The following is a 15,281-nucleotide window of genomic DNA, read 5'->3' on the forward strand; positions in this document are numbered from 1 at the left end:
ACTGTTGCTATGGAAACAAAGACTTCTTTTTTTTCAACGGCCACACGGCCGCAGGACCATGTAACAAGTACAAACACAGTTTTGTACTCGCCAAAAGTTTTTTTATGTGGAGTTTGTTTTTTTTGTTTCCTTCATGAGCAATATGTTGGACTTCAGTTGCAATAATGAATCTGCGGAAGGCAGCAAAGCTCCATCAAACACCATAATGAACCCAACCCATAGGTTAACATGTTAACTGTTAGGATATGAATGAATAATAAAAATAATACTCATACAAACTAAAGTATTACCATGAATTTCATTATTTTATTTGGACCACTTTGCAGTTACACAGTGGAATTGTGTTTCCTATTTTATGAAAGCAAATTATTGACTTTTTGTCCAGAAAGCAGTTTTTCTTATTTGGGTTGTTTTCTCCTCCCTGAAAATGGACATGCAGCTTTTGTATCGAGATCTACATTGGTTTTAGGCAACTGTAGCAGGGGTATTCACCTTTCAGCAAGTGCACAATAAAATCACTGCATTTTTGTGGCGAATGAAGAAAAAAATGGAATCAGGGTTTTAATTTCAACATTTTAGATACATTTCAAAAACAAAAAAAATCCTGATGCAATACTCCTATTATAAAGAACAAGTTCACACATTTCCATTTGCAACCTATGATAAATAAAAGATAGAGTTGTAACAGGATAAATGGGTTATTCTGGGGCATTTACATTTAGTAGCATGCACAGGTCTGTGAATACTAAAAAAGGTGGGGGGAAGGGAGAATAATAAACCTAACGTTTGTGTTTAATGATGAAGATATTTCTTAGATATTGCATTGGTGGTTGTGGATGTGTCATGAATGATTTGATGTTCATTTAGGAAAATACTTTCATAACCTGAAAAGCCCATTGAGAGAAACATGCTCTTATTCAGTGATTCCCAACCACTGTTATAACAGAATAGTATCTTTGAGTTCAACTAAAGAGGCCCACATTTCACTTTGGAAAAGTACAATTGTAAGTAAATCAAAGTTCCCAGCTACATCACATCATTTTGCTTTTTTTCCAAGGATGGGGTGACATCAGGAGTTGAGGTCCCTCTCTGCTAGTGTTAGTGAAGGATAAAGATTAGATTGTAAATGTCTTCTTATCACATCGATTATGGGGAAAGAAATGGCAACATTTTGGAAAATCAAAAAAGTAAATTGCAAATGGCATTTAAAAAGCCACTTAAGTTTGACTTGAGCCATGCAGTAAGTCAGCGTTTCTCACAGCATATTTCATAGTTGTATGATTTTTTTTTTTTTAAAGCAAAATGTTTAAAAAAAACAAATTATGACACTAACATACGTAGTAGACGCAGGAAGCAATAAAGCAATGTCAGTCAGATGTTGGGTCGAAAGCCAAAGAACAAAAAAAAAATGTTTAAGTTGTATTGTATTATATTGTACTGTACTCTATTGTATTGCATTAGCAATGTGACTGAGCACTTCAAATGCCTCTACAATACTTCAAAACAAATACACCCCCGCCCCCCTCCACCCACACACAATATGGATTACTTAAAGGAGTTTGCAGTTAAAAAAAATGTCACATAGTAGGTTAAAACTGTACACATGACCTCGCAGATTATTTTTAAAATAATCTTTGGAGAAATCATCCTTCTCTGACCCCATCTAATGCCTCTACGTAGATTTTATTTTCTGTTATTATTTTACTGCGCCTGGAGAGACTGAAGGTGTGACCAAAGGGTGCTGTCAATCATTTGCTAAGCATGTACCCTCCCAGTAACACGCTAAAGACATCTCTTTTGGATTTTTAATTGACTATTAACAAATAAACAAATGAAAACAAAAATAAAATCACAGTGCTTTGAAACAGAATCATTTGGATTTACTTAATTCAGAAATATTCATCGGTTGCACATGATTTAAAATGAGATGAACAGATGTAATTTTCCCGCGTTTTTGTCAAAAATGAACAAATGTCAGTTTAACACATTTTAATCTTGTGGAACCAAAAATCAAGTAGTTCATTTCCAATGGTGTTTTAACACACTTCATTATGAATAACTGGGATTGAGACCTCTTCTACTGATCACACTGCTCTTCTCAAAAAGAAGGCTTCATTCGCTCCTTACACGCTTTTAAATGACGTCATTTAAAATGTCATCGTTACTTTGAATCATTAACTTTGAGAATCCCTCAGAATTTCAGCCCATATGCACTTATTGGATAATTTGCCAGCTAATCAGAGTTCTCCAAGGAACTGACAAAACAAAATAGTCCAGGCGATATGTTGATAAATTGTCAAGATATACAGTTTTACTCTAATTTGAAGGAATTTTTTGATCAGATTTTCCAAAGATGACATCACAAATGTTAAAAAAAAAAGGCTATTTTGCCCAACTACAGAAAAACAAAATTTTCAACAGCCGATTTTGGTGTTGTGGTCAGGTTGAAGTAGGCAGGCCTATCATTCTCAGCATTTTTGTGAAATATTGCCACAATGATGGCTTTTGTTTTTTAGATTTTTTTTAGAAGATTTTTATGGCTGTAAAAAAGATATTTTGCCATGATTTTGACTTTCCTACTTCATGTTTTAAGTCGTCACAAAAGCAAAAAATGATAGCATCAAAGTCACTATCTGTTTGACAAGATTAGTTTTACAAAATCTAAATTTCTCCAGTTTTTAGTCGGAAATCAGTGCTTTTGGTGAAACTGGCCCGTGTTTTATTACTGATTTTTAAAGCCTCTACTGTAAAAAGATAGAAACTAACAGTGGTCTTTAGGTAGGTTGGTCACTTGTATTGTCATGGAAAACAGTTTTGTGGTCATGAAAAATCAGTCAAAATGCTCTAAAATTCTGTAAATAGCCTCGAGAAGTGTAAACTGAAAATGGCTGCCATTGAACCAGTTGATTGATTTTTTTTTTGTGTCACAACCAAACAAAGGTATGAAAAACCTGCAAGTTGGGGTGCTCTCAAGTCCAGGTACCACTGTAGAAACTTGATCCCTTTAAAAAACTACAACGTAATGTGGGAGCACTGAGACTGGATGTTAATTTTGCAATGGGACAAAACAAAAGTTCCACACAGATGACTGTCCACAGTCAAGTCAAGGAGATGAGTAACCACCAGTTCCAAGTATGTGTGTTAAAGATATGAAGGACTCGCTTCACTGGAGCTGGGGAGGGGCATTAAAAATTGCATTTAAGACTGCTTGACCTTGTTCTTTTCCTGGTCGTTGACATGCTGCTGATGTTGCGGCTGCTGCTCCTCCCTGCTCTCCTCCCTCTCCGGTCGCTCGTCACTCTGCCGGGCTATGAGCAGCCGGCAGGTGAGCAGGATGCCGAAGACCAGGGCGTGGGCGTAGCGCTTGAGGGGGTCGCCGACTAGCTGGTGGAAGAACAGCACGGCCAGCATGACCAGCAGCAGTATAAAGTTGGCTACATCCTTGGGCCTGCCCGGCACCAGGGTCAGGACCACGCCGCAGGCCACCTCCAGGGAACCGATGCTCTTGCGGAGCAACACGGAGGTCACGCCGATCTTTTTCAGGCCAGGCAGAGCTTTGGCATAGCTCTTGTATGCCCGTTTCTACAGGAAAGCACAAAGAACAAATTAAAGTGTACTGACTTTTTTTTTTTTCTTCAAACACTACTTCAGCATGGTTATTGCTAATAATATCCACCAATATGCTCATATAGGCCAACATTCCAAAGTGTTCTCTCCAAGTTGACACGTCCAAGTTACCGTCACCGTCGGAAGTACTTATGTTTTACAGAAGGAGCAGCACACTGTGCATTTAATTAACCTAATGTGCAAACTGATTGGCTTTTTACATTCTATTTCAGAATGTGGTTATAAAGCTGTAAACAGGTCTCTAACACAATTTACTTGAACAGTGAACTCCTGCACATTTGTGGTTCAGCACTGGCACATTTTGGGGTCGACCTATCTTCAAGATTTCACCGACTTGCTCATTTTGTGCTGAGGCCACTATAAAAGTATGCTCTGGCGCCCTCTTGTGGTATCCTGAATCCAAACAACCATTTTAAAGTAGGTTGAAGTGCTTATTTACGACGAGATTTGTACTTTTCTGCCATATTGTGGCACCCTAAAGTCAAAGAACTAGGTTGAACTGAGTTTAGGAGTATTATTTAACCAAAAGGGGTGCCTTCTAGGTTGAAGTGAGTTTAGGAGTATTATTTAAACAAAACGAGTGTTTTGCATCGTCTTGTGGTTTCCTGGTGTCATAGAACTATATTGCAGTGAGTTGATGAGCTTCATTATGACAAAAAGTAGTTCTTTACCACATTCTTGTGTGCTCTAAATATGATTGGAAACCCCTCTGGTGTCATTCACGTGAGGACTCCTCTGGCAGGGCTCAGTCCCTATCACCCGCGAATGTGGGGTTTCCTTATTCTGCTACCCCCCCAAAAAAAAAACAAATTTTTGCACTGTACACTTAATATGACAACATAAAAAAATGGTTTGTGATTTTAACTTGCAACACAAAGCAAATAAAATCTAAATAAAAAAACGTTGTATATACATATACAAGGCATATATATATATATGTGTGTGTGTATATGTGTGTGCATATATATATATATATATATATATATATATATATATAATTATGTATGCTGGAGTTATTTGGTCAATTGATTAATTTTAGTGGGGCTATTTTAATCTATCTTCGGCCTACTTTGTGCGCTGATGTGTTGGCAGCAGCCATACAACACGTTTATGCCATTTTACAGCGACGATGTTTCAGACAGGATCTAAGCGGAGGATATTACGAGATAATGGTGAAATAAAAGAGAACGTTGAGAGCTTATTTTGCGGTTAGTTTCATATTTGGGTCAGCATCCACAGAACAATGGCCTCCCCCCACCTCATTCACTCACCATCTCGCTATACGCGTCTTTGCTGAGCCTCGGTGTCAGCTTAATGGTCCCCATGAAGACGAAGAACAAGCCGAGGGCGAAGGAGAGGGCCACGATGGTGACAGTCCTCGGTGAGGGCATTTTGGATTCCGCTGGAGTTTGCGACGAATAGGAATTGGTTGACCGGATGCTGCTGGCCGGATGCCTTGCCAAATAGTGATCCCGCAGCAGCAACCTGCTCGTCTTCCGCGGGAGGGCTCGCAGCCTCTTAAAGAGACAGTTGCCGAGTTACGATATAACCCGCGGGTGTCCTCGTTTTACGACACGGTTGCGAATATTAATACACAAAAAAAAGTCATTATTACAGTTGTAATTGCATAAATACACTTGTAGACTGTGATACCTGGAAAACCATTAAAAACGGTAATTGAGCGTTCCTGTGCTACTTGATGATGTATGTAGCTCCACTTTTCAACCTTGCGTCTTTCCAAGCCTAGGGATGTCGAGACCTTCATTGTGTCCCCATTGACCTATTGTACCAATCGACCTGCCAATTTTTCATTTAACCATCCATCCATCCATCCACCCACCCAGCTAAACAGCCACGCATCCTTCTATTCATACAGCCATCCACCCCTCTTCCATCATCCTTCCGTCCTTGAAAACCAAACAAGCCACCAACCATTTATCCATCCACCCATGCATCTATCCACTCACTCCTCAAGAAATTCATACCAGTAGCTATTTCTTCTTGTTTGTGCCTTCGAAAAACAAAAACAAAACAATACTGTTACTGTACGTATGTATTCACTTTACTTGATGCATTACAGGGAAATGATTTTATTAGAAATGGGACAATAAAAAAAATTACACATTTGGCCATACATACATTAGGATCATTATTAGTGTTATTAAATAAACAATGTGTCTCCACTACATGATGGGATGTCAGGAAAACCCCATGAAAGATTTATGCATCCGGTGGGAAATCGTCATTTGCACGTTGATATACATATGTTCTGTCCATTTTTGTGAGGAAAGGGATGACATGATGACAAGCAGGGCTTTTTTTCTCTCTCTCATGGTCCCTGATCTTGACGCTCCTTAAGAGCCAGTATGGCTTTTCGGTAAAGATCTAGGAGGAGACAAGGCCTTTATTATGAAATCCAACATGTTTCATCTGCGTATGGTGAGGGAGTGGTCAATTCTCACCAAATGTAGTAGAGAGGTCGACAGATTGAGCGGATGCTCCAGATGTTCCTTCAGTGTTTATTTTGTTCCCTCTTTTAACTTTCACACCTTTCTTCCTTTTCCTCTTTTTTCCTGTGGCTTCACAGATCAATTATTACATGGAAAACAAGGTGATAAATGTTAAAATCAATATGCAGCAGGGTGACATTGTATGGTAAGCACTAATCAATTTAACATAGCCTACAGACAAAAGTGAAAAGAAAAAAGATATGAATATAAAGTTTGATATCAAACGTTTTCGAGGCATAATGCCTGGTTTATTGTCATATTTGACTCGTTTATGTCAATTGAATTTAAAAAGCATTGAATTAAAAAAAACATTCAAAAATATATAAAAATAATCAACAATATCTTGTCAAATTGAATTAAATTTTAATTCAATAAAATGCTCGATATTAACTGAATCAAAACTATACTGGCCATACCTCTGAGGGGCTTCTCGTCATCGTGTGGTGATTCAGGCACATCCCATGTCTTCTCTTTCACTTTGCCCTTTTGTGTGTGTTTTCCTTTATTGTGTGGGATGAGCCCTTGGTGGCCAGCGTTTTCTGTCTCATCTTTACTGGCCTCCTCTTCTTCCTTCTCACTCACCGCTTGTTCATCTTGTTTGTCTTTGCTGGCTTTGGCTGGCTTTTTCTTCCTCCTGGTAGTTTTCTTCAGCTTCTTTTTTAGAGTGTTCTCCTGCCAAAAACAGTTCATCTTGTCTATAATTCATGTATACGACCTATCGACAATAAAGCGGAATTGAAGTGGCCTAGTCCAAAATCTATTCACCTTCTGCATTATGTTCTGAATGGGCTGCAACTTTCTTTCCCCATTACTTATGTTTTCCATGTCCTTTGGCCTGTGAACCTGGCGGAGGCCTGATTTGCTGGTTCTCATGCTAGGGTCACATGGAAGGATGGATAACATCAGGTCGCTTTAAGGTTTCAGTTCATTCAAGCATTATCATTACAAGTTGATGTTTACTGATAAAATCAACATAAAACAAAGAGTCATTTTGCGTATTTAAAACAACCTTGTCTTTTAAAAGCCAGCGTCATGCTAGCAATCCCAATTTCAGGTGCAACAGATATTTGAACAAATGCTGAAGCGTTTGAACAGAACAATACTCACAGGAATCTGTTTTTTATTTTCTATGAAAACCAACAAAAAAGTAGAAAAGTCTACTAAACCTTGAGCTTTACTTCTTAAGGTGTGCACTTCCACAACCGCAGTAATACATTTAGTGCTACAAAAATACCTTGCCTTCAGGCGTCAATAAAAACTTTGCTTTGTTTTGTGTATTTTACATCTCATCAGAATGAGGAGGTATTTATAACGTAGCAGCACAAAATGTGACTCACCGTTCACTCTTGTTTTTTCCACTTGTCTTATCTGCTTTACCGTTCCTCTCTCTGGGCTCCAGAGGCTTCTTGCTGTCCTGGGCCACGCGGATGCACAGCCCCGGGTAATCCAGACAGACGGCTCGCAGCAGCCAGCGAAGGCCTCGTAACGCTTTCCTGTCCGACCAGCGCCGCAGGTCCATTAAGGCTGAACAAGGCTCCTTGTGAGAAGGGGGGGGGGGGGGGGATCATATAATGGTAGTTTAATGTGAAAATGTAGGAGTCAGAAATCATGTTATGGTTGCACTCACTATATGGCACACAGAACGGCTCTGGTTGACTAGCTTCTCCAAGGAGAGCATTTCGATGAGTTCACTTCCCAGCAGGGCATTCATTTTGTCTTGTTTGTTTGCCAAGCTGGAAAGACAAACACCGATACATGCTTTGAGTCTCAGAAGTCAGTTGTTTTCAAGTCACTCGTGGCTTCCTGGTGTCATTGAACTGTAGTTGTGAGATACTTTCTGGAATATCAGAATTAAGAGAATTAAGTTATATTTTTATATTCATCTGTTAAAATAACTTTCCTCCTTTGTGAGACTTTAAATTTGATGTTATAATCCAAATTTACAAAAATAAACCCTCATAAGATAACAACTTTTTAGCCTGACAAAATGTATTGTTCCTGTAAATCCACTTTTTGTGTTGCTTACAACAAGTTTGTTCTCATAAGATTACAAATATGTTTTATCTGTAAAAATATGTTGTTAAAATAACATGATCTTTTTTTCTCAAAATGTGGGCTACCTTTTAATTCAGGTACACATGCTAGTCATGTTTAATTGTCAGTTATCATGGGGGATTTCTTTGGGAAATAAATCTTTTTGAAAGATACATAGCCATGTAGGTATAGTGATGTCCCTCTAGAGGGCAGTGTTTGTAAAGTTGTGCTCGACTAATGACTATACTTACACCAGGATGGGTTTTCCTGCCACTCTGGGCTGCTTGAGTAGGTCAGCCAGGACCTCCTTGACCTCCCTGATCCTTGGCCGGTCGCTGGAGTCCACCACGAAGATGACACCGTGTGCTTCCCCATAATACTCCCTCCAGGCCCCCTGTGACTCCACCGTGCCCCCCACATCCAGCAGGGTGACCAGGTAGTTCTCCACCCTCAGCTCACTCCTCATGCACCCTTGGGTGGAGCCTCCTTCCACGGAGTGGGGGACTGGAGGACATAGAAGAACCACACATGAATTCAGCAACTCCAAAACAAGAAAACTGACAATTGAAACTGAAACGTTTTTCATGAGGTTAAATAAAAAATGTGGTTTCCAGTTCAAATCTGTTCGGTTCACTTAGAAAATAGCACTTAAAAAGCAAACAAAAAATAAATAAAAAGGAAGCATGGGAATCACTGAGGGACAGCAAGAAATAAAGACCGCAGGATGGACAAGTTCTCAGTACAAATCCTAGCTGGGGAGGGAAGAAAGAAATAAACTCATTTAAAAAAAAAAAGGTATATACAGTAGACGTAAAAATTAATTCTACACACACCATTGTGCAAATGCTCCTAGTTCAAGCCAAAGAAAACATGATGCTAATCACTCACACATTCATGGGGGATTTTGTTAACCGACATTTGTCCATAATTCATTAAGATATGTTTTGCATCATAATTGGATACCTCTTGACATGCTGCGGATGGAGGACGTCTTTCCTGCTTTGTCAAGACCCACCACAAGAACAGTCACTCGCCTGTGAGATAAATATATTTTTTAATACATTTAACAAACCTATTTTTTATAGAATTATCCACTATTTGCCAGAATTTTGAAGTACCATATTGGCCCAAATATAAGACGGTGTTTTTTGCATTGAAATAAGACTGAAAAAATGGGCGTCGTCATACATTCGGGGTCTAGACTTTATACCCATTCACAACGCTAGATGGTGCCAGATATTTCGAAAGCGAATGCTAAACTTAACTCCCCAGGCCAAAGAAGAAAAATAAAAAAGCGGTAGCACAAAGAAGAAAAATAAAAAATAACGGTAAGAAAGAAAAGAGAATTGAATAAGAAAAGAGATAACAGAAAATGGAGAAACGTAGCGACAATTTGGAGAAAAGTGGGTTGAAGATCAAAAGTCTTTTTTCAAACTTGAGTCTTGAAAAAGAGGGGCCATCTTATACTCAGGGTCGTCTTATATTCGGGCCAATACGGTAAGTTACATTCCAGCAAATCAAAGCAAAAAATAAAATAAAGGCTTGGTTCTCATCTCAGAAAACTTGGGACTTGACTCGCTTGTATCTTAAGGCACCACTGTATTACAAACACTGCTCAGTATCATGCCGTTTACGTCAAAAACAAGCAATTTTAGACATGCTTGACAATTAAGATGACCTGATTGGCTCCTGGATTTTGGAGAACCAAGTGCAGCAGTTGCTCATCAGGTTGAACATGTTGTCTTGAGGTGAGCAAGGTGTGCACAGCGGCCACCATTTTCTCTGCATGTGGTGTCTGGCAACACAAGGGGACATAATTACTACCACCACAACATAACAACTCATTAAATGGTCTCGTACTGTATGATCAGGTGAAAATGTGTTTCATCACCCAAAATGAATGACTTCCTGTTCAATTTGTGTGTTTTTGAGGGTCTTTCATGTCTCCTGTTAGCATTCACGTGTTCATACAAGTTTGTGCCGATTGGTCAAACTGATGTTGGGGTTTAATTTTGTCTCACTTTCCAGGGGGTTTTGGCGGGAAGAGGTACCGCTTATAAAACCCATACATTTTCTTTCACCAGGATAGACATGCCTAGCAAAAGAGCTCCTAATGAATATGTATATTTCCTGAAATTGCTCCCAATGTGACTTCCTCCAAGTGCTGCATATACTTGAGCTTTATTTTGCCCATGTGGTCATGTAGTGTGTGTATTACACAGCAGGTGTCAGAGGTCAGCAGACAACAACAAGAACAAAATACACACAAACACACACAATCTGGCTGGTCTTTCACTCCAGTGCATCTGTTCTGTCTTTTTATAATCTGCTAAAGCCAGTTGAGTATGGCCTGCTTTTTCCGTGTTAACAAATCGACCCATATTTGCTTTGATGCTAGGTCACCGTACAAGTGACAAAGAACGAGTTCTGTGTCGCAGAAACATTTGCAAATATAGAGCTATCCTAATATTGCTCAAATGTGCATCTTTCATTCATTTAGGGAGGTGCAATATTTACATCAGGTTTGACATTTCTTGATTTTACTACATAGCAACATTTACATTTAGCTACTTTTGATATTCCTGTCATAGATACACTCACCAGACACAATATTAGGTACAATTGCATCATAATAAATCCAGATTTTTGTGTCACCTGGATAAAAAAAAGTTTCCTATTCCTTTGAACAAGATGTAAATACTTAAGCACATACATGCAAATGATTATGTAGAAATCTGTTGTTTCCAACATCAGTTGGTTATGTCATGTTGATCAAAATGTCAGGCATATTTATTTTACATTTCCATAAGACTTTTTCCCCAAATGAAGCTTGACTTTTTCAATTGAAGGGAAATGTGTGACGCACGAGCTCAAACAATGATCATTCACTTTTCTGAAATAGCTCATAGCAATTGAAGATAATTGTGCTGTGGATGAGCCTAACCTATCTATGTAATTTGATCAGAGCTATTCTCTACCACTCTTTTGTTATCGTTGTTGTGTCCGTCCGTCCGTCCGTCCCTGTCTGTCTGTCTGTCTGTCTGTCTGTCTGTCTGTCTGTCTGCCTGCCTGCCTACCTACCTACCTACCTACCTACCTACCTACCTACCTACCTACCTATCTATCTATCTATCTATCTATCTATCTATCTATCTATCTATCTATCTATCTATCTATCTATCTATCTATCTATCTATCTATCTATCTATCTATCTATCTATCTATCTATCTATCTATCTATCTATCTATCTATCTATCTATCTATCTATCTATCTATCTATCTATCTATCTATCCGATTGTGGACCCCAACGTAACATCAGCGGATGATTGTCACATATACGATAATAATATGAATACTTACAGAAGTAGGTCTATATCCATGCAATTGTTTGCTTACAACTGTGCACTAACATCTTGCACCTACCTGCAAGAACACTTAATCAGGCTCACCCTAAGCCTCTGCTCACCCCATGTGGGAGGTGCGACCTTTGTTTTGGTCTCGCAGCCAATCACAGGGACATCGCATGAGCCATTAGATCCGCCTATTGGATTAAATGGTTTCTCTGCTTAACCGGACTAAAGTATCTTATTGGGGATCCTCATTAGTTTAGTTATGTACACAGTAGGCTAAATGGGTCCCATGGTGTGATCAGTGATGTCTGAAAGTGGCACCATGTTGGGTTTGGGCACATCCTGGTTGGAAAGACAACGGAGATGTCTGTGTGGCGTCTTACAATACACACGTGAGGGTCTCTAAATATATGGAAAAGTAAGATATAGTGTTTGAATTTATTATGCATATTCATCCTAAATAGAATTGGGAAAAATAGTCCGACCCGATACTAAACTGCTGCTTTGAAGTCTCTCAGTGACTCAATTAAAAGCTTCAATAATACGAGTTGCAGTGTTGGCAAAGTTCATTTTCTACATGAAGTCATTCAAAGTTCAATTCACAACTTTTTAAATGTACTCGTTCGTTTCATAGTTCATAATTGAGAATCTATTAACTGAATTTTTTTTAAAAAGTTCATCTTTCCCCCAATCAAAATAAAGGTTGTATAGTGCAGTGTATTTATGGAAAGCAGCATTGCACATCACAGAGAGGATCAACTGATTTCCTAATTCCTTTAGCATACTGGAATGCAGAAGACTACCGCTAGATGGTGTCACAATCACAATTTTTTTTTTTTCCATCTTCAATGGACAAAAAGAAAGCAAGGCACTAGACCTACATTTTCCACCAACTTTTTTCCACACATGTAGAGCAACTAAGTCGCTGATGGTTTAGAGGTATGTACACTCGTCTGACTTGTACGCAGGTAGCGTGGAATCGATTCCTGCTCAGTGACAGTGTGCATGTGGGTGTGATTGACTGGCTGGCAACCAATTCAGGGTGTAGCCTGCCTTTTGCCTGATGTCGTCAGTAACACTAATGTCCAGTCAGCTCCCACCCTTTTCTTCTGCAAAGCACTCACACCAAAAAGAGCTGAGGTCAAGCAGAGTCGCCCTCCCCTCGTTTCATAACAAACATGCCTCAAAGACCCCTGACAGTTGATTTTGCACTCTAAGCTTACTGTCTGATTCAGAGGCGGATCTGAAACAAAAGTTGCACCCTGCAAGCTTCATGTCTGCTACTCTGTAATGATATTTCCATCTTCCGCTTTCTACCAGGCCCCACAGGCGCACACCACCTCTGCAGTCTGGAGTCAGTGACCCACAGCAAAGCATCCATTAGTAATGATGAGCCTAGATTTGTGCTGTCTGCCGCTTCCCCCTCCCCCTCTTCAGTAGGTACCAGTCGCAACTCGTTTACTGAGATTAAATCTGACAGGAAGTAGATAGTGTGTTCGGAGTGAGCTCTGAGCTTCCAGAGAAACCAATGGAAAATTGAATAATATGTTGGATATGAGCACGTCCGCCTCACAGTTAGGAGGGTGCGGGTTCGATTCCACCTCCGGCCCTCCCTGTGTGGAGTTTGCATGTTCGCCCCGTGTCTGCGTGGGTTTTCTCCGGGCACCCCGGTTTCTTCCCACATCACAAAAACATGCATGATAAGATGATTGAGCACTCCAGCTTGCCTCAATTTGTGAGTGCGAGTGCGGATGGTTGTTCGTCTCTGTGTGCCCTGCGATTGGCTGGCAACCGGTTCAGGTTGTCCCCCGCCTACTGCCCAATGACGGCTGGGATAGGCTCCAGCACGCCCACGACCCCCGTGGGGACAAAGCGGTTAGGAAAATGGATGGATGGATGGATGGATGGATGGATGGATGGATGGATGGATGGATGGATGGATGGATGGATGGATGTTGGATATGTTGAATAATGTGTATGGATCAACATGTCACAACCATCATTTCTTACTGTACAGGTAACCAACCTGTTAATATATCTGTAAAGTGAAAATAAATAAATTTGACACCCAACAGAGAAAAGTGTTGTTAACAACCCTGCAAAATTTGAATTTAAAACAATGCTATAATTCTATTATTGCGTTCTACCGTAGCCTCAGTCTTTGCACACGTTTTCAACAATTATCTTCAAACATGCATAAAGACAAAGCTTTGAAATCACTTTCAGGATCTTTAACTGTCATATAGGTGTGAGAAGTTTAGCATTGTATCACCAAAAAAATAATAATAATTAAACCATTGAAATTGTGTGTAAAACGTCCTCAAAATTCCAAATGTGAGACTTGGAAAATGTAAAATGATGACATAAAGTATAATGAGAATAGTTTAAATGGGTTGAGGAATTTTGAAAGGGGTACAAAATGTAAAAAAAAAATCTGCATTGATTTGGTAATCCTGTTATGGTAAATGTAAATCTGAACAAGGGTTGGAATCATTTGAGAAATATGAAGTGATATGAAAATGAAGCTTCAAATTCTCTTTAGGAAGCAGTTGTTGACTCAAGATGGCACTGTTGATTTGAATAAAATGGCCTTAAGAAATAGCAAGTCAGTGTACTTTCAGACTAATATTGAACAGAGAATTCCCATGACTAGAAATATGTCAGGATGAGTTAAGTTTGGAAAACATCTTCATTCATTACAATGGGATTTTTTTTTTTTTAATTGGCCACATTCTGCTGTCAACGCGACAAGACCATTTTCTTACTTTTGAAATTGTCTGGCCTTTACAATATTTGACAATGTGCATTTGACTACAGTACAACAGAATTATTTCAGCAAACAGCAGCTCATTTGCTTTCCATGCTAAAACCAAACTGTCCGACTGATTCTCTTAACCGCAATTTTTAACATATGATCCATAAAGCCAGTGTGACCTGAACAAGTAAGGACACAGTGTAAAAAGTCAATGAGTTACAGAATGAGTCACTCTTTGTTATTGTTTCTCTTTCTACTGTACAGTTCCCAGCGCAACAAGTCCTGGGACAACCAGTGGGTGAACTCTAAAAATGGAAGTGCAAAGCAACTGAACTCTCAGTGCTAAATGTGTCCCACTGCTAAGCGGCAGTGTGTTCCTGTCTCAGCTTATGATAAAAACAAAAACAAAAAACATTAAGATGACAAGGATTGAAATGAAAACATCATTTGAAGGAGTCATCTGCATGGAACTGACAGAATGCAGCTGCTAGTTCTTCTCTGGAGAGCCTGCTCCCAAAAAGCACATTTTTCTGTTAAAGGGAAAGTCAACCCCTACATTTTCACCCTCTTACACCAATGCTGAAAAACCCAATCGACACAAAATTACCAAACAAACCTGAACTCGTTTCCCAAGAAAATGTGTTCCTGTCTGAATGAAACAATTCAACAATAAGCAAATTAACAAGAATAACCGACTTGGAAAAGGCTGCTCTCCGGGAATGTGCCTGAAGGGCTTTGTTATCGGACCCATGTAACTACTATATTTACCTTTTCCAGCTGCGTCCAAAAAGAAAAGGAAAATAAAAAGGAAAGTGTCAAGTGACACACCAATTGTTATTGTAAATGTTGACTAATTTGGTATGAAGTATAAAAAAAACAGCATTTATGTTTTATACACATTCATCCACAATTATTTCTCATCACACAAAAGGGCATTGTACACCATTGCAGTAATTTTAGACTAGCACGAAGTTGCTGCAAAGTTAATCAATATCTAAAAGCA

At 39.3% G+C, this 15,281-nt stretch overlaps 2 protein-coding genes across 2 annotated transcripts; both read right to left on the reverse strand.

Moving 5' to 3' along the window:
- Positions 1–364: 364 nt before the first annotated feature.
- tmem35a (transmembrane protein 35A) lies at positions 365–5,138 on the reverse strand. The gene is made up of 2 exons (XM_085906429.1): positions 4,899–5,138; positions 365–3,582 (listed from the first exon to the last, which is right to left on the reverse strand). The coding sequence occupies exons 1-2, from the start codon at positions 5,016–5,018 to the stop codon at positions 3,199–3,201; spliced, it is 504 nt and encodes a 167-aa protein (XP_085762555.1). The 5' UTR covers positions 5,019–5,138; the 3' UTR covers positions 365–3,198.
- A 547-nt stretch (positions 5,139–5,685) lies between these two features.
- On the reverse strand, positions 5,686–11,622 carry arl13a (ADP-ribosylation factor-like 13A). The gene is made up of 10 exons (XM_085905664.1): positions 11,534–11,622; positions 9,850–9,966; positions 9,135–9,205; positions 8,423–8,675; positions 7,765–7,870; positions 7,475–7,674; positions 6,903–7,011; positions 6,554–6,809; positions 6,090–6,206; positions 5,686–6,012 (listed from the first exon to the last, which is right to left on the reverse strand). Exons 1-10 carry the CDS (start codon positions 11,551–11,553, stop codon positions 5,957–5,959), a joined length of 1,305 nt encoding a protein of 434 aa, XP_085761790.1. The 5' UTR covers positions 11,554–11,622; the 3' UTR covers positions 5,686–5,956.
- Positions 11,623–15,281: the final 3,659 nt, after the last annotated feature.

This window comes from Syngnathus leptorhynchus, chromosome 2 (genome assembly GCF_054491065.1).
Source record: "Syngnathus leptorhynchus isolate UIUO chromosome 2, UIUO_Slep, whole genome shotgun sequence".
NCBI classification, from domain to species: domain Eukaryota; kingdom Metazoa; phylum Chordata; class Actinopteri; order Syngnathiformes; family Syngnathidae; genus Syngnathus; species Syngnathus leptorhynchus.

Coding starts and splice junctions, on each gene's coding strand:
- arl13a (XM_085905664.1), bottom strand. CDS start 11,553: ATGGATATAGACCTACTTCT. Junction 9,206..9,849: donor AAAATCCAGGAGCCAATCAG/GTCATCTTAATT, acceptor TTTATCTCACAG/GCGAGTGACTGTTCTTGTGG. Junction 6,207..6,553: donor TGACGAGAAGCCCCTCAGAG/GTATGGCCAGTA, acceptor TGATCTGTGAAG/CCACAGGAAAAAAGAGGAAA.
- tmem35a (XM_085906429.1), bottom strand. CDS start 5,018: ATGCCCTCACCGAGGACTGTCACCATCGTGGCCCTCTCCTTCGCCCTC. Junction 3,583..4,898: donor AAGACGCGTATAGCGAGATG/GTGAGTGAATGA, acceptor GCTTTCCTGTAG/AAACGGGCATACAAGAGCTA.